The sequence below is a fragment of the Engraulis encrasicolus genome, chromosome 6 (assembly GCF_034702125.1).
Source record: "Engraulis encrasicolus isolate BLACKSEA-1 chromosome 6, IST_EnEncr_1.0, whole genome shotgun sequence".
Classification (NCBI taxonomy): domain Eukaryota; kingdom Metazoa; phylum Chordata; class Actinopteri; order Clupeiformes; family Engraulidae; genus Engraulis; species Engraulis encrasicolus.
The window spans coordinates 50717360-50744085 of record NC_085862.1 but is presented as its reverse complement, the minus strand read 5'-3'; the positions used below and the strand labels follow the sequence as shown (position 1 = coordinate 50744085).

The 26726-nt window shown below is 47.2% G+C and overlaps 2 protein-coding genes across 2 annotated transcripts in view; both read right to left on the bottom strand.

The window, feature by feature from the left end:
* dot1l (DOT1-like histone H3K79 methyltransferase) overlaps nucleotides 1-12077 on the bottom strand; it is a 53382-nt gene extending 41305 nt beyond the window's left edge. The window contains exons 1-2 of the mRNA XM_063201893.1: nucleotides 11878-12077; nucleotides 10957-11067 (exon numbers count right to left, since the gene is read on the bottom strand). Coding sequence (XP_063057963.1) covers nucleotides 10957-11067; nucleotides 11878-11955 — 189 coding nt within the window. The 5' untranslated portion in view covers nucleotides 11956-12077. The remainder of the gene's footprint in view (nucleotides 1-10956; nucleotides 11068-11877) is intronic.
* Nucleotides 12078-14645: 2568 nt separating this feature from the next.
* ell (elongation factor RNA polymerase II) overlaps nucleotides 14646-26726 on the bottom strand; it is a 49786-nt gene continuing 37705 nt past the window's right edge. The window contains exons 7-12 of the mRNA XM_063201890.1: nucleotides 22103-22196; nucleotides 20881-21700; nucleotides 20573-20636; nucleotides 20291-20462; nucleotides 17969-18013; nucleotides 14646-17851 (exon numbers count right to left, since the gene is read on the bottom strand). Coding sequence (XP_063057960.1) covers nucleotides 17735-17851; nucleotides 17969-18013; nucleotides 20291-20462; nucleotides 20573-20636; nucleotides 20881-21700; nucleotides 22103-22196 — 1312 coding nt within the window. The 3' untranslated portion in view covers nucleotides 14646-17734. The remainder of the gene's footprint in view (nucleotides 17852-17968; nucleotides 18014-20290; nucleotides 20463-20572; nucleotides 20637-20880; nucleotides 21701-22102; nucleotides 22197-26726) is intronic.

Genomic DNA, 26726 nt, shown 5'->3' with positions numbered 1-26726 from the left:
CCTGCTCCATTGCAGAGGCAGATCAGAGGGGCTGTGGGGTGGCATGGAGCCTCTATGATCCCTTACATCTCCTCTGCATCACTCCATGCTAGGCTGAGCACTGTACTTCCATGTCATTGGGTTCTTTCAAATAACTTAACTCCAATCCACCCTTGTACTTGTGGCCTCGTGATGGCGTCGCAAGATGTCATTGACGACAAAAGTTTATTTCAATATCTCGCCATAGCACGATTCATAAGTAATTTTCTCATTTTCTTTTTTTAAAAGATTTTTTGTGTGCTCTTTTTCGACTTTACTCGACAGGACAGAGGTGGACAGGAAGCAAATGGGGAGAGAGCCGGGGAGGGGTCGGCAAAGGACCCGGGCCGGGAATCGAACCCGGGTCTGCCGCATAGTAGACAAGTGCCCTACCGGTTGGCCACGGCAGGGCCCATTTTCTCATTTTCAATCGGGATGTTGAATGGGGAACAGTCCCCCAAAAGTTGTCCTGGCGAGCCTGACGGTGGGGAAACTGAATTGTTTTCTCCAGAGGAGGGGCGACATGTGAAGCGCGAGGCCACAAGCACAGGTCGAGGACGGGAGTAAAGGATACTGGAAAGAAGCCACCGGCATGGCATTCCTTTCCTTCCAACACCAGCGTAGGTGTTTTTTTTTTGTCTGTCTCGCTGTTCATCTGTCCATCCACCCACCCATCCATCCATCACTCTCAATCTGTTATGCAGTGCCGAGTACAGCCCCTGTCAGAACTGTGTGTGAACTCCAGATTGGCGTGCATGTACTCGCTGTACAGTGACAGAAAAGAGCAAACGAGGGGAAGCAGGCAAAGGGTGGAAATAAGGACAATAACAAAAATAAAAGTTTGGGGGAGTGGAAGAAGGAGTGAAGTGGGACGGAAAGAGAAGAGGACACTGTGACTGGAACAGTTCTATAGCTAAATATGGAGCAGAGCGAGGGAGCGAAAGAGGAAGAGGAGGAGGAGGAAGAGAATAGAATGAGTAGGGCGCAGGAGAGTGAGGAGATATTTCACTAAGCCTCCTGTATTCAGCTCTAGCTAGAAAGAGGAGAGAGGGAGAAATGGAGGGGGAGAGAGAAAGAGAGGCCATGGAGGAGGAAGAGAGTGTGGGTGTGTGGCAGAGAGAAAGAGAGAGAATGAGAGCAAAGACTGAGAGTGAGAGAAAGGTAGAAGGACAGTGGGAAGGAGAGAGGGGGAGAGGGGGAGACAGAGGGATAGAGAGAGAGGAGAGTGTGTGTGTGTGAGAGAACGAGAGAGTGTGAATGAGCCGTGAGCAAAGAGCAAAGAGTGAGAGTGAGAGAAAGGTAGAGTGAGAGAGGGAAGGAGAGAGGGGGCGAGAAGGGAGATGGAGGGACAGAGAGAGAGAGGTGAAAGAAAGAGTAAAAGAGTGAGAGAACGAGTGAGAGGGCCGGTGCATTGAGTTCAGTCTGCAGCCTCTCCCCACACAGCTTTCCTCCCGCTCTGCCTGACCCAATGACCTACTTTCTGCTGCCGCCGCTGCTATTCAGTGCCAGCCTCAAGACCCCTCCCTCTCCCTCGCCTTCTTACTTGTCCGTCTCCAAATCCAGCCCTCCTCCAGCCCTGCCAGCCAAGTCCAACCCCCCCACCCCACCCGGCCTCATCTTCCCTCCTGAGGGCCACTACCCTCGGCTCCTGGTACCAACCTCAACCCCTGGTGCCCCTCAACCCCAAATACACGTCCCCTTGTCTCTGTGCCTGCCTCACACAGCCTCAGTCCTGTACAGTCCCGAAGCCCTGGGCACAGCACGCACGCAGTCCTCCAACACACAATCCCACTCTCATACAGTAGAGTTCTGGATCCAGTCTGCACGCACGCACCCACGCCGCACGCACGCACGCATGCACGCACGACTCCTGTGCAGCAGAGCTCTGAACTCCACACAGACACAATCCTCACTGGCATGCAGTTGGCCACTGGATCCAGCTGGCCTCTACTGGCCTCGGCCAGCCTGCTAAGCACGGGAGAACCTGGACTGCTCCTGGGTCAAAGTGTGCAACTCTGCCTGCCCGCCACACGCACGCACGCACGCGGCTGCTCTCCTCTGCTCTGCCACTGCACAGTCTCCTCCTCTGGGGAGTGGCGCTGGGTTCCCGCTCTCTCTCTTAACACGACCATGCTCTGTGTGCCCACACACACAAGCAGAGGCAAACACACCCAGGAGCAAACACACACATTAAGTCTGTCTGTCTGTCTGTCTGTCTGTCTGTCTGTCTGTCTGTCTGTCTGTCTGTCTGTCTGTCTGTCTGTCTGTCTGTCTGTCTGTCTGTCTGTCTGTCTGTCTGTCTGTCTGTCTGTCTGTCTGTCTGTCTGTCTGTCTGTCTGTCTGTCTGTCTGTCTGTCTCTCTCTCACGGAGGAAAACAGCAGACACACACCTTAGTCTCATGTTTGAAAAAATAAAACCGGACTGTTATATTTGTGCGCCTACAGCCCTGCCAAGACACAAAAATGCTCACCCCCACACACACACACACAACACAAAGGCTGAGCTCAATTTCAAACTGCCACACTACAGGACAGTGCAATCAAGGACAGGGTGCAGAGAGAGACGGCGGGAACAGTTTGAAATAAAACCGACGCGTTATATTTGCATGCCTCCGGCCCTGCCAAGTGTGAGAGAGAGAGAGAGAGAGAGAGAGAGAGAGAGAGAGAGAGAGAGAGAGAGAGAGAGAGAGAGAGAGAGAGAGAGAGAGAGAGAGAGAGAGAGAGAGAGAGAGAGAGAGAGAGAGAGAGAGAGAGAGAGAGAGAGAGAGAGAGAGAGAGAGAGAGAGAGAGAGCGCAGTGCAGATCCCAAGGTCCTCAGAGGGCTGCTGATATCATGGGAGCAACAGGCTGCACAGGTTGTGAGCAGGGCAACCATATCATAATAACACCCACACACACACACACCCACACAAACAAACCTTTCAAGTTACAAAATGGAGGCCAGAGTACACATACAGTGGGCAGAGTATGTCAGCAAACACCACACATACACTCAAAGACACCCTCACACCCACACCCAGCCACACAAGCTCTGTCGTCAGTGAGAGTGTCAGTTTGAGTGCGAGTGTGAGTGTGAGGAGGTGGAGGAGGAGTTCCTGCTTCAACACATGCAGCACGACAGCGACGCACAAGTGCTTCTGTTCGCACTCAAGCACACACACACAGCCCCAGCGTACGTACAATCGCGCCGCTCAGCACAGCAACACTAGCGCGGGGGCTAAAAATAAACCCTGGCTGAGAAAAGAAACACCCCAGAGGAGGGGGAGGGCAAAATAGAAAGAGAAATAGAAGACAGATACAGAGAGAGAGAGAGAGAGAGAGAGAGAGAGAGAGAGAGAGAGAGAGAGAGAGAGAGAGAGAGAGAAACCATGACAACCAAATCTGAGCCGTTTTTCTTCCACTCTTTCTCCTCTGCTCTCCTTCTCTTTATTTCATATTTCGTGAATGAGTGAGTGGCATGTTCAATGCTGCGTAGGACACCCACACTCAAACACCTGCCCACCAGTGAGCGTGACGAACGCTTGGAGGCTGACACAGTGTGTGTGTGGAACTTCACGCTGTTACTATGCCGCCCACAGAAGGTGTGAGTAAGCGGTTACGTCAGCCTCACTCCTTCGAAAAACAAAAAAGGGCAAGAAATTCCTGTCCACCACGTTTTGGTCTCTCCTCAGCTCCCCTTCCTCTGGCTGACGACAGCAACCTGCATATGCCCTGACGCATTCCTCCCTCACTCGCGTGATCATCAGCCTCCTGTGTGTGGAGCACAACAGTTACTCTCAGGACAAGGAGAGAGAGAGAGAGAGAGAGACAGAGAGCGAGAGAGAGAGGGAGGAAGAGAAAAACAGAGGAAAGGAACAAGGGAGTGTGAGAACATGAAATAGAGAAGACAGGAGAGAGAGAGAAAGAGAAAGAGAGAGAGAGAGAGAGAGAGAGAGAGAGAGAGAGAGAGAGAGAGAGAGAGAGAGAGAGAGAGAGAGAGAGAGAAAGAGAGAAAGAGAGAAAGAGAGAAAGAGAGAGAGAAAGAGAGAGAGAGAGAGAGAGAGAGAGGTGGAAAGAGGGAGAGTACAGGGACAGGGAGGAAATATGTAATGTCAACAGGAGAGAGCGAATGCATGATAGATGAATATGTCTGATGCTGAATGGGTGTTGAGAGAAGAAAGAATAAGTGACCATGAGTGGTTAGTAACAGAGTTAGAGTTTCCCATACATTGAGGAAACTATGGCGCACCGCCATAGTTTACATTTAGCCGCCATAGTTTATGAAAATGTTTTAAAAAATCATTTATTTTGTTTATTTTTTAAACGATTGAGACGATTGGGACACTTGGGATGAGTTTACTGACACTTCCCAGGCTTTGTTTTACAGTTGTATGATAATGAGTTAGGCGACAGGCCTTCATTGACACAGCAGAGGAGACATCGGGCTGCATATAGAAATTAATGTGTAATGAATGTGAATATAGACATAAATGTGTAATATGTTGTTCAGCCCGGTCACTGGGGGGAATTTTGAAAAACTGGCCCTTTGACCAGCGCCCCTCATGTAGGATGTGTACGCCTATGTGTGTGGGGAAAAAGGCATAGCGTACTTTCTTAGACCCTTTTTGTATGTACGTTAAGTTAACAATTTCACAGTGCTCCTTAATTCTTATCTATGGTCCTATTTTGTTTTAATTTTTTAAATTGCTAGACCCCTGCATGAGGGACGAATGAAAAGTGTGTTGCAAGCAGAAAAGATAAACTGTACTGCATTTTTTATATATATAAATGACAATGAACTACTATGTCATGGGTAAAATCTTAATGTAATTTCTCAAAACATAAATGTAAGCCTATAATTTCTCCATGCGCCAATGTCATACTTAACTCATTGTTTACATCCCCCCCATAGTTTCCAAAATGTCTGTGGGAAACACGGTGTACGATGTGTGTGAATCTGTGCGAGAGTGCATGTTACAGAAGTATACAATATATGGGATTGTGATCTGAGCGCTGTATGAGCAACTAGTATGTTATTGTAGAAGTCAGTAGTATGTAAGAAGAAGAGTGTGTTCTGCCATGTTGTCCACTCACACCAGCCCACTCCACGCCACTCCACACACCACTGATTAATTCAGGCCCACAGGCAGCAGAGATGAAAGAGGATCATTCTGTTCTATTCTAAATGCCAGCCAACTCCACACTCATCCACACTTCAGCTTCTTTGTTGCTTTGTCATGTTTGTGCTTGCTGGTGCTGTGTTCAAAGGTGTGTGTGTGTGTGTGTGTGTGTGTGTGTGTGTGTGTGTGTGTGTGTGTGTGTGTGTGTGTGTGTGTGTGTGTGTGTGTGTGTGTGTGTGTGTGTGTGTGTGTGTGTGTGTGTGTGCAATAAATGTGCGTGTGTACAGCAGCAACCACAGGGAGCAACCACAACCTTTCGACCTTCTCTTCATCACAAATGATGAGCTACTCAGAGAAAGACCGTCAGAACGAGAGAGCTCAAACAAGAGCGAGAAAGAGAGAGTGTTATGCGTGTCTGTCCACGTCTGTGTGTGTGCTTATCAGTGTGTTTGTGAGCTAGTGAGACTGCCCTGACATGTCATTGGGACTCGTTTCAAAGACTTTCAAAGACTCTTATCTTGGCAGTGAAGGGGAGAGGTCACCTCTGCTCTGCTGAGATGTGGGTTGGGTGTTGAGATACAGGCTAGCTGCTACTTAGGTGTGGAGATACAGGCAGCTGCTAATGTTTCATGAATTTCATCATGTGTGTCGCAGGACCACAGAGATGCTGCCTGAAGGTGTGACATGAGTGCAGAGAGAGAGAGAGAGAGAGAGAGAGAGAGAGAGAGAGAGAGAGAGAGAGAGAGAGAGAGAGAGATCATATTTTTTTGTATTATTCCAAAAAAGAGAAAGAGAGAAAGCATCAGGGGGGCATGTCTGCCCTTGCAGACAGCTAAGGTTGCGAGTGAACAAATTTGGGTGCAAATTTAGAAGGGCAAACACTGGCCTTCAGCAAATATACAATCCTGAGATTGATTCATAGCATTCGACTGGTAAAAACAAACAAACAAATCAACAAACAACTGGAAAGTCTATTTCTCTGCTGTCTGTGTCTGATAGGTTGAACTTCATGATGTCTGGCCAGTCAGCAGCTGGATGGGGCGAAACTCTCCGGCAAACTAGAGCATCACAACATGACTTCCCAGGGTAATGCAGAGTTGCACTGTATCATGATAGTGTGTTCTTTAGAATGACTTATAACAACAGCAGGGGAGTATTCCGAGAACCTGGCTAAGTATTAAATCAGGTTAAATTATGCTTGAGATAGTGGTAAATCATCTAATAGAAGAGCCTGGAGTCCTCATTTTCTCAGCTAAATGACACCTTTGGACAACCTATTAGCGTATAAGTGTACCACTTCCTGTAGGTTAATTTCGTCCTGGTTAGCACTCAACCTTGCTCTTGGAATAGTACCCAGCTCTAAAGCACCAGCAAACCAGCCAAACACTGGTGACAACTCAGTTCAGCTGGTAGAAAAGAAAGCTTACTAGCCCTTTTGACTGATAATGGGTGTATGCTTGGCTAGTACGATTCACATCCACTAGCCAGATTTGGATAGTGATGATTAAAGTTAATATATATATTTTTTAAATGTATCAACACAGTGTTGTGAGGAGGGGCAAGACACTGGCAGCCAACCACATGAGCTAATTTTTTGACCAACAGTGGTTTCCAACAGTCAGAGGTTGAGTTGTGCGCAGCTAGTTTCGCTCAGACAGATTAAAACAAAAATTTAGAACCCATGTATTTGGCAACCAATTTAAGCTACAACCTCTACACTGAATATTGAGACCGCAAGCCAAGCAGTGCAGGAGGCCCAGCGACAAAACTGGTCAGATTCCATGCGCTATGTAAAAACAACATATTGTGGCCATATGCAGTGTCATTTTCAAGTACCGGTATATTGAATCACGACTCACAAGTGCTGTAGAAATTGCTTCCATCCTACATTATAGCAACCACCACCCACCCACACCCAGTCTGACCCTCTTCCTTACTGAACAATGTGACCCACAGTACCACAGACATGGGTATAAATTACAATCAGCGTGTCTTTTGGTGGCCATTCTCAGGAGAGTGAGGAGAGCTCTCCACAACCATAATGCTTACTTCCATGGGTGTGAGCATGTGTGTACGGCTGTGTGTGTGTGTGTGTGTGTGTGTGTGTGTGTGTGTGTGTGTGTGTGTGTGTGTGTGTGTGTGTGTGTGTGCGTGCGTGTGTGGTGTACTTCCAAGGGTGTACGCATGCGAGCGTGTGTGTACGTAATGCACTTCCACGGGTGTGGCAATCTTGGACCATTATCAGTGTTATCGCTGGCCAAAGCCTTCACATGATGCTGGGCTGTGCATGCTTGCTTGCTTTCGCGCAGTCGTGTCAATAACAGCACCCTTCTGTATGAGAGCTTGTAAGCGAGACTGTGTGCTATGACTGACTATGTGTTTACGCACAAGAATATGCGAGGCGGCAGATGTTAACCACACCACAGGCAGGAGAGAGACACCTCCACTTTCTCCATTAAACCTCATGCGGTTGAGCTCACCGTTTAAACCCGTACAGTCTGAAACTCGTGTGTGTGTGTGTGTGTGTGTGTGTGTGTGTGTGTGTGTGTGTGTGTGTGTGTGTGTGTGTGTGTGTGTGTGTGTGTGTGTGTCTCATCGCGCCTCGTCACTCCAGACGTGTACGTGTCTGACAGCGGAGCACATGAGTGTGTAAGCTTGGAGGCCACAGCTGACACGCACATGATCCCATTCAAGAAGAGAGAGAGAGAGAGGGGAAATAAGCGTGTCAGTCTTTCATCTACTCCTACACTGTCAATCTTTTTGTGTGTGTTTTTCGCAGAATCTGGTACCACTTCATGGGGTTTACAGCTTCTGAGTATCAAAGGAACTAAAAGTAGACCACACACCGACACACAACTCAACAAAAGCTACACAGAGACGTGTTTTTCAAAATAATTAATTATCGAAGAAAAAGGAAACAAAATGCAAAATAAGTGTGTCATTTTTTGGAGCAACTCTCCGAAACCATAGTGAGAAACAGTACAGTTTCCAGGGCTGCTACACTGCTGTGCCAAGCGCCTTACATTGAAGAATGTAAAACTGCTTCCACAGAGGGTGAAAAAAGGAGCATAAATATTCATGGAATGTGATCCTTCCCACACAAACCCCTTCAGTTTTCACGCATCAAGACTGCAAAGTCACTCCAACAGTCCCATTCTTCATTCAAGAATGCGCTTGCTAACTCCATTACCAGCGAGTTCATCCCACAGGACTTGTGCATGGTTATAATTTCGTCTACACACAACTACACACCCTTCTTCCTGTTTAGGGACGACGGTGCTCGCTCACAACAACGCTCCCATTCGCTCAGCATTCCTGAGCTGCAGGCAAGGGTTCTTTACGAAGGCATTATAGGGATAAACACATGTTACCAATGAGCTCCAACACACAGGCAGAGGACGTCAGTGTTTTCCTCTAAATAAACCTCATACCTTGCTAAATGCGTCTACAGGTCTGACTACAGGGAGGTGTTGCTGTGTGTAGCAGAGCAGAGTCGGCACTACATTTCGGCAAACACACTCGGCCATAATTAGTTTGCAGCGGGGTTGCGTGAGGTAACCTTAATAGGTTAAATCGAATCACACTACCCCATATCTGTCAAAATGAGTACAACGCCAGTCTTAGAAAGGAAGTCCACGAATAATCTTGACAGGCGTATCCTAATAGAATATTATACAGCTGTTTCGACGGGTGTCTAGACCTTCACGAGCGTTCGAGTCCAACAACAGAACGGAATGCTATGCTTGCAATGTAAACAATGGGTCGCTGGGAAAGCCCGACTGGTTTCCCTGACCGCAATCAATCACGGATGTATTCACTTGAGAATCCACCTCTGTCCACTAAAACATTTAGTAATAATATCAATAGTGGCGATCGTGTGTGATGCATGTTATTTATCTACAACGACTAATGCACAATGAAGTGTCATTACTGCACATCAAAACAAAACATACTGGTTCGGGTTGGGGTGGTAGCCAGACAGCTAACAAAATCAATTCATCGCAAGTTGATACCTGGCCAAAACAACCATAAAACCGTAAACATGACCGCATTTACATTGACACGCTTTCATTTTTTTCTTTTCCATTTCAGTTTCTTCGATGGCCGACGTCCCAACAATTCCCTCATACAACCCCAAGGCTAGCGCGTTCAACCATGAAGTTAGCAACACATCGAGGATTCAGCTACCAAGTCAGCCGGTGGTAGATGGACACTCCCAACTGAGATCGCTCCCGGACGTGCAGTCCCAGGTGTTTCTATCACTCCCGGACGTGTAGTCCCACCCGATTATATTTCACGTATTATCATACACTGCCACATACAAGCAATTTAGGGTTAGGGTTAGGGCTAGGTTTAGGGTTAAGGTTAGGGTTAGAAACAAAAAACTAACATCAAAAAGATAACCTGCTCCGTTATATGGCGGTGGGATCGATAGTCTGGCTAGTGGGAGCGAGCCGACCGGGGAGCGTCCTGCGTTGGGAGCGTCAATCAGGGAATCCAAGTCAACTACGGTTTTGTTTTGACTGATTACAACCCTAGATGTCATCGAATGATGTCGCTGTGTTATTGGCTGTACTGAGCCGTGTAGCATTGTCTTTTCGTAGGGGGAAAACGAGAAAACGCTATCACCATGACGGGCTACTTTGGAGATCGAGTCACTGGTCAACATCTTTGGTTCGGCTTGATCCATTTCACATGAGCCAAGCTAGTCGAGTTCAAATGTGAATAAGAGAACAATGGCATTAAACACATTGCCGTTGACCGAGGTTATAAACAACACACCAATGCCCCCATTGACTTTCGGATCGGTGTAGCAGTCACGAAGCAAACAGAAAGTATCAGCATCAAGATTAACGTCAACGTTCACAAATTGCACAGTGTAGGGCTGAAGTCATCTACTATCATGTCGCCTGCTAAGGTTAGCTACCCATAGGAGCCAGTCACTGACATCTTTTGTTCGATGTGCATTTCAAACACTGGGCATTATCCAAAATACTACCACCAAAATGCGAGGTAATGAGGTTTAAGACGATCTTATTCTTTAGTGCCTTTACGGATGATTGCACGGAGTCTGCATGTGCTTTCATTCACTAGACTAAACCAGCTTAACTCGCCATGAAGGCAAAACTAGATTGTCAACAATCCAGTGGGTCGCAAGTGTCTTGTCAGTTAGTTGAGTGTGGTACAAGGACAAGAAGAGCCTGTTTTACCACCTCGTGGCCAGTATATCCACGATATGGCATTCGTATTTACATACATGCTGTACCATCATGAAAATGACCTATTGCCCATTTCAGGTAATCGGATGTAAATTCATCTAGCTAACCATGGCCAGCTGCCCTACATAGCGATGGACCTGGCATGCACCCTGCTGTCTACACCACCAGCTCTTAAGACATAACTACAGAACAGGCTGACCAAAATAACACTAAAACATGCTATACTAATTGTCGTATACTACCTGGGCAATTCAGGTCTACAGACCAGAAAATATTTTTTGTAAATAGGGTTGCCCTTCGCCAGGCACCACAACACGTGTAACTTGTGTTTCCAAGTTAACCCATAGCAAAATCTTCCATATGCATGCAATTAAGCACCGTGGAATACAACACACACGAAAATGATAGCAGCCCATAAAACTAAGGTTAATTCTGCATATCATAGACAGCCGGATTGACCATGACTGCATTTGTCCCTCATTCGATGTGAAATGGAACAGCTAATGTAGGTCGTTAGCTAGATTGTCAAGCAGAGCGTCCCGTGCCATTTTCCCATGATCGGACGGATATTTGCCGGTTATTTCAAAACAACAGAGACGACGAAGAAAGCAAATACTTACATATACTGGTAATGGCCAAGGATAACCCGCTGCTTCGGCTCCAACCGGCGATTTCAGCTTCAGTTCTAGCTTCTCTCCCATTCTACAGCACTTTCTCCGGCAAATTCTAAGGTTAGCTATGCTAGATGACCGACTGAACTAGCAAAACGATTTCAACATGATGACTGGAATATGAAGTAAATATTTTAAACCAAGTCAAAACAGATTCCAAATTGTTATCCAAGTTAACACATATATGCAGAGTTCGATTTCCACGGCGAATTTTAGAATATTGAATAAAGGAAGATCATGCCGAGCAGCTGGCTTCCCTCGGCACCGCCGCCATCTTTCACCGGCGTTGAAAAATCCCTGCCTGTTTGGACACTACCAAAAGAGCAGAAACGACGGGGAGAAACTCTCTTTGCTTAGCGCAAACACTGGGGACATCAGCTGTAAACATGAATGTGCGATTGGGTTGTTTCATTTTTTAATACCTTCACTCAGCTTGGGGGAGGCATTTTCTTACACTACAAAGTTTTGAAATAAAGTTCCCGGCGGTGACTGTAACGGTCAGGGCGGGAGGTTTTAGAGCTGTTGTAGAATTAAATGAGAATGCAGAAGGTGCATTTTACTTGGAAGTTCCAAATAAAATGCATGTTAAGTAGGCCTATGGCTATTGTGTTGTACAGCTACTAAACTTAGGGTGACTAGCTTTTCAACAAACGGTGTCCCTTAGGCTACATGCATTTATATTAGGCTATAGCTTTTCACACACACACTATACACACACACACACACACACACACACACACACACACACACACACACACACACACACACACACACACACACACACACACACACACACACACACACAGGGAGAGAGTCATAACTTATTATTCTCTCATGGTTAATATGAACTGTTATATTTGCCCCCTCTATCCTTGGGTCCGGGACAACTGACCCCTTTGTCCACCCCGTCGACTTCCCTGGGTAGGAGATTGTCTGGCATATCACCATTGCCTCTACCTCTTGAGGCAGGCATGTCCTGTGATACAGACTGCAGCCGATCACACCATCAACCTGATTAATAATGCTATACTATTTGCTGCTGCTTACTCCTCTCTTTAGCAAGCACATCAACTAATAAAGCAGGTATGGAGATTCAGGTGAGTAGGCCACCACAGATTATCCTATTTTCCTATGAGCTATTGCCCCAGCCCCAGGTATTTCCAGTTTTCAACTCAGAGTCCATGGCCTATGACACTTGAGCACATGAAGTGGTCCATGGAGGTAGACAGTAGCCTGATTATCATCAGCTTTCAAATCTCTTCGCTGAAGCTGTTGCGTCACTAGGAGGGCACGGCCTGGCTAGTAGACAGAGCTTTGATTTTAGACTTAGAGCTTTGGACTTCACTGGCCCAGAGTAGGTCAGTGTGATGTGGTCAATACACAGGACTAGTGGGCACCCATGCAGGAGTTTTGGACCCAGATGATTCATGTAGGCCAGGGTTTATCTTTGGCATATTCCTACACTTTCATTCAAAGCGACCATAGATATTGGATGCAGAACAAGGGCTTAGACGCCTCGCTCAAAGGCATGTATGAGGGTGTTATATAGGTTATAATTAAGACCACCTCACATTCTCCCTCCTGGTACAGGATGTGAACAGGTGACCCCTGATCCCAACTCCAACTGTGACCACAAGGCCACACTTCTGACCACATTCTAGGACAGAACAGATGTAGGCTACTCATCACTTCTCTTCTGAATTTAGGAGTTGCACTATCTGGCGGACTGTATTTGTAACACTGTTTGAGGAAAACTGTGATCCTGATGTTTGTTTTGTGCTGGCATGCTCGCAGTGGATGAAATCATATGCCAAGTGTAGTGTCATATAATGTAATATGTGAAGCAAAATGCCTTGAGAACATCTGCTGTTGGAACTCATGCTTGTGTAAAGGACTGGCCGTAGCTTCTCTGGTTCCACTCCTTAGATGTCCTCTGTGTGAAGTGAGCGCTGCGCCTCTTGCACATTTGCCTATGGTGGAATGTAAACACTCCAGGATGAGGGATGCAGATTCCAGAGGGAACTCTATAAGGGCTCTTTACTTATTCCAGATGCTGACTCAAGTCACCAGATGATGTGTAGGAGTGATCTGCACTTGGAATTTTTCATCCATCCGTCATAACAGCATAGTGTACATTATTTAAATTTAAGAAACGTTGAAAAGTTAATTGTCTTTCATCTGATTCTGTAGTATGACAGACTTGGATGAAGACTACAGCATCATACCGGAAACTGTAGTTGTTACTGATTGCCTAAAGCTTTTGCATTCATCCTGGGTATTATCAAAAGGAATGTAAAGCCTTTGCTGTGTGTATAGATTGTAAGAGCCAACCCACATGCAAAACCACATTTTCTCATGCTCATGCTAACCAATAAACCTGACTGAACAAATGGCTATTCACATTATGCCAGAGTTTCAATTAATCCAATGAATCTATTTACTTCAGGTATTCAGTGGTGCAAAGTACCTCCCAGTCCTTCTCTGTGAGGCAAGGGGATTTTGAGCAGATAGAAGACTTGTCACACTAACTAGAAATAATTTATCTGACAAAGCTTTTGTCTGCTTGCAGTGCAGCAAGCCTCCAGGTGTGAAAAACGCTACTGAAGACTCGCAAGACTCACAGCAGAGAAATGCTTTCATTGTGTTCTTGGGCACCGCTGGGTGTATAAACTTGCATTTTATTTCAACCCTGCTGGGATGAAGACATATTTAACCTGATAAATTATTGAATCTCAAACATGACATTTGGCAAGTAGCCAATGTGTCAACCATTCACTGAAAGCCATACAGCACAGACCAACATGGTTCTGTCCTGCTGTGAACAACGTGACGAATGGCTACATTAAATCTAACTGTAAGGCTGCCAGAACCCATCACAGTAAATTCAGCCTAGTGTGTGGCTGCATGTGTGCTCACTCGAGTAATGCATGAGCTGGTCAGAGCAGAGGAGGGGGCAGTGAGCACCGTGTGTGAGCGAGTGAGCTCGAGTGGGCAGCCTGCCAGACTGAACTCGGTGACTCTCCATGAGCAGCCTGTATTGAGGCCAGCATGCTCCACATAGCCACAGCCAAGAGTGGTGGGACTTTGGCAGCTATAGCTCTCAGCATGCCTCTATTCAGGATGTGCCACAGCACCCCACCACTGTCCCCTTTACCGTCCCCATAATGTGGCCCTCTAATCATCATCTTCTTTCCATCTTCCATTACCTATGATTTGAAGCCCTCCTTTCACTGGCACGTGAAAGCGGATGCATGAATGCATGCATACGGTCACTCCTTGAGAAGTACCAGTGCAGTCACGCCCACAGGGTTTCTTGAAATCTTGTTGGAACCTCCCTATACCCATCATGCTACCCAAATAGTATGGTGACATTCAAATGAAATATTCCAAAAATTATTTCCCTCCCAAAATGCAATGCTTGAGACCAGATACTGAGAAAAAATGTCCCTCTATCCTTGTGCAGTTCACACATGACTGCCAGGGCGACTCTGTGTTTACATCAGCCTGCCTTTTGGGGACAATGCATACACAGGTTGTTGCTGCCCCCTTGTGGACATTCCCGGACACAACATTTTAAAGCCCCACTTCATGAGCTCCGCACAGATCAAGAGAGGACAGACCACACTCACAAATGAGTCTTGATGTTCATACAGAGAATGAAAAGGCAATTTGTTTTCTCTGGTTTTTATTCAAATATCAAGAGAAATTTCAGTCCCAGTCCCTTATTGTTTCAGAAAGCGTGCTTTGGTACTTCCCTCCTGTTGAGTTATGGGCACCCTGTAATGCTGAATTGGCAGCAGCGAGTCCTCCCGTCCCATCCCCTGCACTTCGGCAGCTCATCTGGCACATTCAACCCCAAGTGGTGGTGTGTACTTGCAACTCATAGTCCAAAACGATAGAATAAACTAAAATAAAAACACAGGTATCTTCAAATCCAAAAGGAAAGCCCTGTCACCATCATCGTCCCCCATGATCAGATCAGAGATCATGATGTAAGTGAACTCTGGGGAGCGTGAGGAGGAGTTTGAGCCATACACAAATAGTGTTGAAATCACAGGTTAAACATGCCCGATATTTCCTTATTTGTTTGTTTTTAAAAACTATCAGTCTTTACCACAGCCATGGGATAACTGTAAACAGACATTTCATCTGATTCATTGCCTCAATAGCAGCAAGTACGAGCACCATGATGTTTGACTGAGAAATGTTCAACTTCAGCCCTGTGAGTTCATGACGACCATTAGAGATCGAGGACTGGCACACAACGTATTGATACCTTACATACATGATGAATGCACCCTGGTGGCGGCTTAGGAAGTGGGGGTGGTGGTGATGGTGTACGGAGGTCTTTGCTTTGATTTGAATGCCTTGGAACAGCAGTTTTAAAAAGAAAGAATAAAATCATGAGCTGCAAATACTGGTCTGACTGTACTTGAAACACATTCACTAAGAAAGCATGCACTTCCCCTGGGACAAGGTAAAGGAAAAAATAAAATAAAATAAAAACAAAAATTAACAAAAAATAAAACACTCTCCCTCAGAACACAACCAGAGTAACAGCAAGAGGCAGAACGCAAGAAAGTGCTGAGTTTTAATATCAACATAAAGAGATCAATATGAGAAATACGGTGGGTCCTTCTGCCAGGTGTAGGCCAGAGGCAGTGAGAGTCCGTTGGGGGGCTGGGTGGGGAGATCCCCCCACTCCTGGCCGTCACTGGAAGAGTGGAAGATTCCAGGCTCCATGTCCTCTTGGGGAATCCAGAGAACGATACAATCCACTCTTCATGGAAGAAGCTTGTCTTTTTTTAAATATTCCTTTCCCCCTCTCTTTTTTTCTTTTAAAAATAACAATAACAGTCTTCCAGGTTTTGGGGGCGTGGTGGAAGTTGGGTTGAGAATGTGTGTGTGTGTGTGTCTAGTATGAACCTCCTACTCAAGCCGACAGGAGATGAGCAACAACGTTGCTCTGTGTGTGTGTGTGTGTGTGTGTGTGTGTGTGTGTGTGTGTATGTGTGTGGTCTGAGTGGATTTGACATTCAGCCAGTCAGTAGGTGTGTAAACGTACATCAGTGAAGCCTGAGCTCACTGCATGGGGATCTGTTCATTAAAGGAAGGAAGGCTTCTCTAGCAGAAGGCTGGAATGAATGGCTTATGACCAGAGAGGAAATGATAAACACACCTGGTCTCCCTGTATGGGAAACACTTTTTTGTTTGTTTGTGATGCTTTGAGACTTTATTTTGTTTTGATTTACATTTTAAAGCATCAGCCTAAATGTAATGCCAGTCAAACACACAGTATGAACGTGTGTGGAAGGCTGGCTGAGTGAAATGTATGGGGAGTGATGTGATCAGAGTAGAGGTCAGGGTGGCTAGTGGCAGTCTGCTTTCTGGGGCGGAGAGAGAGAGAGAGAGAGAGAGAGAGAGAGAGAGAGAGAGAGAGAGAGAGAGAGAGAGAGAGAGAGAGAGAGAGAGAGAGAGAGAGAGAGAGAGAGAGAGAGAGAGAGAGAGAGAGGCGGTTTGGTGGCTTAAGTGACACAGTCACACCTGCCACCATCAGTCGGAGAACACAACACTGATTGTGATATGATTCAGTCTGATCGACCTTCACCACACTGCTATGAAAACACTGCTACGACCCCCAAACCCCAACCCAGCAGTAAGACCCATAACCAGAGATTGTCCAATACATGTCTGTGTGTGCAACATCAGTGGGATAAGCTTGATAGTCCTCTCTTGGTTTGACTGGCTAAAAATATACTGCCTGTTTAGTAAAAGGAGGTGGGATTGGGGAGGGGGGTAGGACTCGTGGCAATAGCAAGGACAATTTGATAGCCAAGGCAGCTTTTTGCATAAAATACTGATAAGTCAGGGGGTGGTTGGAGTTTGGGGGGGGGGTGTCGGGTCAAAACAAGAGCAGATGAAGACGAGTCCTTCAGAGATGAGGCTCTGTAGTGGCCCCACACGCACTGCGGAGTGTAAATAACAATCATGTCAAGATCCTCAATGGATGCTTCCGGAGGAAAAGAAAACAAACAAAAATTACAGAATAAATAAAAAAAAGAAAAATTAATAAAATATCATAGGAGCTTTTCAATTTCCAAACAAAGGGAAAAAATAATAATCCTTTCATTTTTTTTGTTTTCTTTTGTACTTTTTATAAACTATTAGCAAATCGGGAAGCGTTTTCATTTCGGCCAACCCGAGCTCAGTATCAGCAGCGAGGAGATAAAGGGGCAGGGGGAATGGGAGCTGATGCGAGGAGAGGGGTCCTCGGAGAGAGGTGGATTTTCCACAGGCATTCTCTCCAGACGCCTCTGTGTGCTAGGAGGGATGGGGAAGAGGAACTTGAGAGAGAGAGAAAGAGATGGAAATGGGGAGGGAAAGATTTTGGGGTGGGAATGGATGGGGGGGAATTGAGCACCCTCTCCGTGGAGATCAGGTGCGCATCAGGGAGGAGGGGGTATGGCAGGGTTTGAAGTAGAGTTGAGGTGGGAAAGGAGACTTTCGGGTGGTGGAACCCATCCCTCCGTGGCGTGGCACATTAGAACGTGTTTTGTCTTGTTGGTGGCACGGGGCCCGTTCCGGGTCCAGGAGATCCAGGTCCAGAGCCAGTCCATGGGGGCCCCTTCTTCTTGTCTCACCTCCTGCCCCCAGCCTGGTTACCAGAGGGGGCAGACCGGACCCACTGACCCCAGCCAACAGGGGGCCGCCGGGCCTTACGGAGCCACTAGTGCCAGCTTTGCAGCTGCTGCTGGTCGAACTCCGCTATCAGTTTCTTTATGTGGGCCAGCTTGTTGTGCAGGTACTCACAGCGATTCTTCTCCTGGCTGTAGTGCGGGTTAGTCTGGGGAGAGAGAGAGAGAGAGAGGGGAAAAAAGGGTGTTAGAAGTTAATGATGTACTGCAGAGATAGTAAATGCAAAATATGGCTGAAGTAGACATAGTAAGTGTTAAAAGTTTACCTTTTTAATTTTGCGATACTCTTCAAGTATCTGATTGTGGATAAGCTGTGGACACCAAAACAAGAGTATGTGAAATTGGGCATCCGTTTGGCAGTTAGTTACCATCGAACCAGATGGCCGTGACAACACAGAGACACAGAGAGGAGCAATGTAGAGTAGAACATAATTGCCTTTTTAACATGTGATCGTTAAACAAACAAATTTGATGATTAGTTTGATTAGAACACATTCCTGCTGCTGAAACAGCTGTTGCTACTTGGCACAGTCCATTATTAGTCCACAAAACAGTTAGGTGCCTGACTTAGAGATAGCCTTTTTAGATTTGCGCTAGTGTTGAGTTGAGTTTATGCGAGTAGTGTAATATGTGGATATGAATGATGCTGTACATATGTACCTCTCACACGTGCACACAAAATGCACACACACACACACAAAATGCAGGCATGAAAACGGGTCAGGGGTGAAAAAGGTGAGAAAGGTGCGGCGTGGCGCGGTGGCACGGAGCGGCGCGTGTGCTGCAGCGGTGCGCGCGAATGTGTGGTGTGCAGTGGCGTTTTTGGGGGATAGTGTTGAGTCATACTAGGGGGGTCTGGGGGCATGGTCTCCCATGGGAGAAAATCTAGCTAAAACCGTCTTTAAATGATGAATTTTGAGCATACTGTAGCGACCCAGGGACAGTGAACATAAGAAGAACTGTCAACCATCTTTGTTACTTCATGATTGTCATGCTGTCATGTCTGATGAGGGGTCAGATAGGCAGACAGACAGACAGACAGACAGACAGACAGACAGACAGACAGACAGACAGACAGACAGACAGACAGACAGACAGACAGACAGACAGACAGACAGACAGACAGATAGACAGATAGATAGATAGATAGATAGATAGATAGATAGATAGATAGATAGATAGATAGATAGATAGATAGATAGAAAGAATGGGTTTTGGTTCTCAGGCTTTTTTAAAAATAAATTCCCCCTTGACCTCATCAAAACCCTGCCAATGCCCCCCTTAAAAATAAAATAGACTAATGCCCCCCAATGGCAACTAAGCACCCACTCCTCTCAACACTATCCAATGTCCCCTCAACGCTTGCCTGGTTGTGATCTCGTTTGAACAGTTAATCATCATATTTCAGACAACTTGTAATACAAAAAATCTTTGACACAGTTTGGATAAACTACTGATTTTTTTGTCCATTCACCTAGTATATCTGTTTCCCTATAAAAAAAATAATAGGAAAGCTCCAACTTTGACCGTGAAAAAAAACTGTTTGTCCGTGTTCCACTAGATTTTTAATATGTAATTTAGATGTAGGCTACCAAGGGATTACAAAAAACTTGGCATGATTCCTAAAACAATTTGTCCCGTGTCAAACGATTGACTAAGTTAGGCTTCGCTCTTTCTCCCTCTCCCTCTCCCTCTCCCTCTCTCTCGTGCGTGCTATAAGAAGCCGCAGCATTCGAAGCAGGTTGGATGCCACGCGTAGATATGCGCTTCTTTCCCGGCCGTAGCGCATACTATTTCGCCATTCCGTAGCGCACAGACCCGTTAAAATAGCCGTCAGGAAAACGTGCCGTAAGCCTACCCAAGCTTTCATTAAGGGAGCTCTTTTGAGAATAAATACTTTTTCACGTGGGCAGGGCAAATGCGGTTTCAAATTATTAGGAAAACAACTTAACTTCTGTGGCTAACTACATCCACTCCCTTCTCATCGAAATGCTTGCGTCTTGATGTTCTCATAACAAGAATCATGATCTCAAATAGCTACCTCTCTGGGAAACGTGTAGACTATCTGTGACAGATCGTTTGGACATTTTCTTATAATCAGAGATGTTCTAGAACTAAAAAGAAAGATATTTGATACAACCACGCCAGCCCCGCAGACCAAAGCTTCACCTGTTTAAAACGCTTTCAAAGAGAAGTATGAAGGGCGGGACTTAGATTGAGCTCGTTCACGTTATTGGCTGTGCCGACAGCAACAAATGCTGTGATTGGTCAAACGTCATTTTCAGTTGTGGAAGGTTTTCTGCGGTAGAGCGCTACACAATGATAGGCCTACAGTATCATGGTGCAACACTTTTCTCCTCGCTCGACACCCCCCCCCCCTAAAATTTTCTCCTCGGATCTACACGATTCACAGAAATGACCCATTTTGATTTCAAAACGGCGAAATTCGCAGAAAGGTGAGGGATTTTCATGCCTGAAAATGGATATGTATGGTCTGTGTAGGTGTATTCATTATGTTTACCTCGTGTTTGTCTGGGTCCTGCTGCAGATGTTTGTGTGTGTGTGTGTGTGTGCGTGTGCGTGTGTACCTTGTATTTGTCTGTGCCCTGCTGCAGCTGTTTCAGCTCTGCGTCCAGCACGGTGAACTGGCGTGTGATGCCTTCTATGCGAGCGTGCAGCCCTCGATATTCACTGTACTCCGAGTTAAAGTCATTCTTGTAGCTCTGTCGCTGCTCCGTGGAGCCAATCACAGTGTACTTCCTGTCACACACACACACACACCAAAAATAGGTCAAGAGGATGAGACTGTGTCGAAAATCAAAAGTGACACTCAAAAAGAAAAATGAAGTGTTAATGAAATAAAGTCTTACAATAAATAGTCTGCCACGTCCGGTGGCGTAGAGGTACTGGAGATGTCACACGTGCCATTGAGATCTGAGGACAGTAGAGGGTTGACATTATTACTGTTGACATATTACCAGAGATGTGGACTCGAGTCATATGACTTGGACTTGAGTCAGACAGCCACAAGATTGATGACTTCAGACACTCGTCAAAACTAAGAACGACATGACATTCACAAGACCTTGTAAATGTGGGAGGAGTTTGTTGGCAAGGCCTACTTCACTATTAAATCCTAAAGAGTGTGAGTGTGAGTGTGTGCGCGTGTGAGGTGCACCTGTGCTCTTGTGAGGACCAGTGCTGGTCTTCGTGGGTTCCGGACTGGAGGAGGAAATCTGAAGGATTTCACAGGCCTTCCTCTGGTCAGCCGCGCGTTCCTCTCCCGCCCGCCTCTCCTTTCGCCCCTCCCTCCCCTCCCTGTCCCCCCTCTCTCTCTCCCTCTCCCCTCGGTCTCTGTCCTTCTCCCGGTCCCTGTCCCCCCTCTCCCGGTCCTTGTTCTTGTCCTTGTCCTTGTGCTTCTTGGACTTCTTCTTGGGTTTCCCGTGTGGCAAGGGTGCGGGGGATGGAGAGGGGGGTTTGCTGAGGGAACGTGTGGGGTCGGGTGATGGGGCTGGGGAGAGACTGTGAGGGGCAGGAGCAGGCTGCTGTAGGGCAGAGGGAGCCTGGGGGTGGCTGTGGAGGTGATGGTGGGGAGGCTGGTGCTGGTGGTGTTGTTGTTGGTGAAGGGATGCGGGCGGCTGGGCCAGGCGTTCCGCCACGGCTGCTTCGCGACCCTCTCCCTCGCGGCCATTGTGGCTGGAGTCATTGCTGATGTCGGAGAGGGGGTCGAAGGGGCGCGGCAGGTCCAGCAGCGGGGGAGGGGGCTGGGAGGATGCGGACGTCGTAGTCTCGCTCAATAATAATGATGATGATGATGATGATGATGATGAAGAGGACGATGAAGTGAGGTGGGAGGGTACCGATGATGATGATGCGGCCTCCTTGCCATTGGCAGAGCTCAGCTTGCCATTGATGGGTGTGGCCGTCTTGCTGACCAGGTGCGATATCCGCGGCTTCTTATTGGCCAACGGGTCGATGAACTCTACAGCTGGCCGCTTCTGTAGCACAAAAGAGACAGATAAAGATGTTATACAACAGTATGTTATATAGCAGATGATGCATGTTTATTTAGTGAAATTAGTGTAGTGGGTAGGTAGCCTGTTTATCATCGATTTTCATATCTCTTTGAGACTTGGTCTGACCAAGTGCATAACGATTAACATTTCGCAAACAGAATGGTTGACCAGCCTCCCTTGGTTTGCTCCTGTTTTTTCGTGTCCCGGCAAACTGGGAGGAGTTCCTGATTTTTATGGAGCTGAGAAACTATATTTGTATTGCTCCTGGCCTGACGAAAAGCAACGCTGAAGGTGTTGCATCACTAGGAGGGCACGGCCGGGCTAGTGTGTAGGTGCATACAGTGTGTATAAGGACTGGGGTCTGTGTGTATGTGGTGTCCTGACCTGAGATGGGGAACTGCTGGCTGCTGGTTCTTTGGGTGGACTCACTGGCGCCTCGCTGGGGGTCGGGGTCCTGCTGGGAGCCTTGCACAGTTTCCTGCAACACACACACAAACACAACTTTAAAAACGTAACACAAAACGGCACACTGACGACCATCAACACTTATACACTGAAGTATGTTTATTCTGTGTGCGGTAAAGCACACGCCGGGACGCGCATACACACACACCTTTACAGAAAGCACAAACAAGACAAAGTAACACACTGACACTGAAGCGTGGTGAAGTGTGGATGAGTGTGGAGTTGGCTGGCATTTAGAATAGAACAGAATGATCCTCCTTCATCTCTGCTGCCTGTGGGCCTGAATGAATCAGTGGGTGTGGAGTGTGGCATGGAGTGGAGTGAGTGGACAACATGGCAGAAGGCTCCACACGTACCCACACGCACACTCGTGTACACACTTCCGTACACACTTGCTGCCGATACGGCTCCAACTCACCACAATCTCCCTTGCCCACACTTGTCATTTAGTTTCGATTTACTCTCTTGTGCAAAGACACCCTTACAAGTTCAGACTCTCACATGCTACCGACATTACATCTCTGTCTCTTCCTGACATTTCCAATCTCCAAGAACACCATAGTCCAAAGCTGTTCTCCCTCACTCACTCACACTCACACAGGGACACACTCACACACAAGCTGTGGTGAGGGCCCACACACAGCTGCCTCATCAGTCATGGGCAATGACACACCAGCCACAGACGGCCCACTGCTGCAGGGCTGGAGGTGGGAGAGGAGGTGGGTGCGACACATAATGGCAAAGCAACAACAGAGCCTGGCTGCCTGAGGGGGGTAGTGGAGGTGGGTGCTGCTGGAGCCTGCAGCCTTTCTTCTGGACCAGGGATTCTTAACCATAAGGTCGCGGACCAAAGTTGGGCCGCGCTCACAACCTCCTGGGCCGCAGACAACTTCCAATTTCGCACCAGTGGGCCGCGATGGGCCGTGGGACCGATAGTTATCAAATACTAGTGTGCGTCTTTTTCCTCAAACGCAACACTGTCATAACGCAATGACCACACCCCGCTGTTTGTTGTTGTTTGTTGGAGGGCGATTCATTACGAACAAGAAGTAACACAGCCTGTGATTGTAACACACTTTGCAGTGGGCTAGTTATTAGCTAGGTCTACTAGTGTTCGGAAAAAGATAAATTACCAACCGGTTCCGGTTCCCAGCTGATTTGGCGACGTCTTGTCCTAAAATCCTCACGTTTTAGTGGTTAGCGTTCAACGGTCAGGCTACTCAAAATAATTCTAGTTACTGAATCTTTATCCCTTATCCTTTTCCAAGTGTCCCCATCATGACAGTCCTTTTACGAATTTTGCTTGATAGCCTACTGGAAAGTTTTCCGTCAGGATGTGGAACTTCTGTTCTTCCCGGGTTGCGTTACACTTGTATAGAAAAGCATCTTGAATTTATGACCAGCAGATTCATTACAAAGCGCAAGTCAAGAGCTGTCACGCAAACTTTGAGCTGTCAGAGAGGCATTCAAATATGTGAATGACAGTCTTGATAAACTGTGAGTAGATTTGATGAGTGAGATTAAATTAGATTAACATTAACAGTAATTAATATAGGGCTATCCCTTGAGGGAAAAAAAGCCTATATTGTATTATCATTATATTGTATTATATGATGTAATATAATGTAATATGTTATACTATATAATGCAATATAATATAATAATATATAGGCCTACATGGGTACTATGGGCCCCGGGTCACTGTGCACTGGAAAAAATGGGCCTCGACGTCAAAAAGGTTAAGAATCCCTGTTCTGGACTACTAGACCATCCCCAGACACCAGTCACAGCAGGGGGCATGTGGCTGTGTCTACGCACCGCCACCTGCAGGGGCAAGCAGGACTACCCACCGTCAGTAATGCTCCGTTTGTCCATCACAAAAAAAAAGATCAGGGGCAAGCCAAAAAATGGGAGTGATGAGGGACGAGCTGTGACCCACTCCACTCCAGGGACATACAGGCCGGAGGACTCCCACCCTGATAAATACAGCTACTTCACAATAAAAACTTTCCTCCCAGCAATTCTGCCTCCCCCAACCTGAGTCAAATGCACAAACCCACACATGACATTATGGTCACACCTGCGAGCAACAGGCTGCCCACTGCAGAGGTGGGAGCAGGAGCTTGCTGCTATGCCTTCAGGGCTAAAATGGTGTGGGCAGCAGCACACAGAGGTACCTGGCCATTTGAGCGGTGCAAAGCGCTTGGAAATCAATACACTGCAGCATGAAAATGAGAAGGCGTTCTGTTCGGACAAAGGTCTGTCTAATGAAAAGCATGGAGACCAACCCTCCTATGCGTGAATCATATTCTACAGGTCTGCTGGTTGAGAACTCGCTCAGGAAAACGTCCGTGACTGCACTGGCAGTACTTGGTCAGTAGAGGGCAGCAACAGAAAACTGTGGTTACTTGAGCACTTATGTATTGATGCTGCATATTCAAGTATTGAGGTGTGTGTGTGTGTGTGTGTGTGTGTGTGTGTGTGTGTGTGTGTGTGTGTGTGTGTGTGTGTGTGTGTGTGTGTGTGTGTGTGTGTGTGTGTGTGTGTGTGAGTGAGTGAGTGAGTGAGTGAGTGAGTGAGTGAGTGAGTGAGTGAGTGAGTGAGTGAGTGAGTGAGTGAGTGAGTGCAGCACACATACGTGTGTCTGTGTGAGCGAGAGTGTGTGTAATGCAATTTTTTTTGCCTTTCTGTATGAAAGGGTGTGTAATGCCTGAAGTGAAGTGCAAAAAGTCAAACAAGCCAAGCTCTTCACAGGTTGAGAGTGTGTAATAGAGACAACAGTGTCTGTGGACCTCAAGCGTGTGTTTGTGACAGAGTATGTGAGTGAGAGTGCAGGAGAGGGGGAACATTTGTGTCTATGTGTCAAGAGAATTCCAGTGTGCACGTGTGTGTGTGTGTGTATGCACGTGCGCTTGTGTTGTGTTTGCGTGAGAGTTTACGTGTGTGTGCGCTTGTGTGTGCGCGTGTCTGTATGTATGAGCTGTAGGTCCAACCCCAACATGGCGACTGAGCAGCGGAGAGGAGAGGAAAGGAGAGCAGAGGGCCTGAGTCCAAGTGCTGGCCAGCTGCCACCTTCTCACATGGATCAGCATGTTCGGGGACAGTCTGCTATTACCAATGTCCCCTGCTGTCTCCTGCCCTGCCCCAGCCCTGGCCTGCCTCTTCTCTGCTTATACCAATATGCACCATGGAACAGCACAGCACAGCACAGCTCCACTAACATAAACTCAAACAGTCCTTTACAGTTCTGTGATGCCCTGGTGGTGAATTCTCTCGTATCCAGCACAGTGAAACAGCTCAGCTAGTAGTCTGGTCAGCAGAATCTCTGGCCCTCTCAGCACAGTCACAGAGGCCAGTGCATGCAATACCCGGCGCAGAAAAACAGGCAGCAGCCCCGGGCTCACAATCTCTCACTCACATCCAGGACAGGCAGCCAGCTACCAGTCCGTTTGCCATTAGGCCCAAGGCTTCATGTACAAACAAAGCGCATAAACCAGACAAAAAACACACACATACGTAAGTGACCACATTTAATTTGCCTGGTTTTTCGACTAGACCGATTGGCAGGGTGTTGTCCGTGAAAAAAGGCAGCTCATTCAGGAAAACCTAGACTAGACTAGAGAGACTAGACTGTGGGAAAATATTTTGCAAGAGTGGCGTCCAGGCTAGACTGCTGGCCCAGCGTGGTGTGGTGTGGTGTGTGGTGTGGATTTACCCAGCGCAGTGTCCCACTGCTCCGCTGGACGCTATATTTAGTCACTGCTCTGTGCCATGCTACACACTGCTCCAGTCCGTGCTCATGAGAAACTAGACTTCTCCCGGCGACAAGAGCAGAGAGAGAGAGAGTGTGTCCACAGGCGGACAGGAGACTCGGTCGTCAGCAACTCTCGAGTGGGCGGTTCAGGGAGAGGCCGGCTGAGAAGAGGTCATAGCACCTCACATGCACACACACCACGCATGCACACACACACACACACACACACACACACACACTCCAGCTACAAGGTAGCAGACAAGTGAGCACATGCTGCCACCACGGTCAGCAGTATTGAACTCGAACGCAGTCCGCCCTGATTCTGCAGTGTAGTGCAGCAAAGCGCCACTGCCCCAACTCCACAGACGAACCGCATCCACTCAAGTACAAGCCAAAGACCAGGCAGACTCCATCCAGCTCTATCCAACAAGCCAAACAACACTAATCAAGCTCCAGCCGAGTCGGCCCTAGACCACATTCACCCACGGCTGCTCTAAACACGCCAAACCGGAACACGAAGACAGGCCAGTTCCAGCCTACACTCTTACCACTCGTCACCACCTCAGCAATGAGGGAAAATGTGAAGCGTATGGTGCGGCAACAGGGAGAAGGCTATTCTGGAAGACTAAACAAAGGCCGTCTACCACCTACGAGCAAACAGTGACACACGGGCCCTGTAAGACCTCAAATTAACAGAGTCTGAGGGGACATTGGTGAACGGACAGTAGCGGCCTCGACTTAACACAAACATTCCCAGAGAAGAGAAAGTACATTACAAGCACTGCTAAA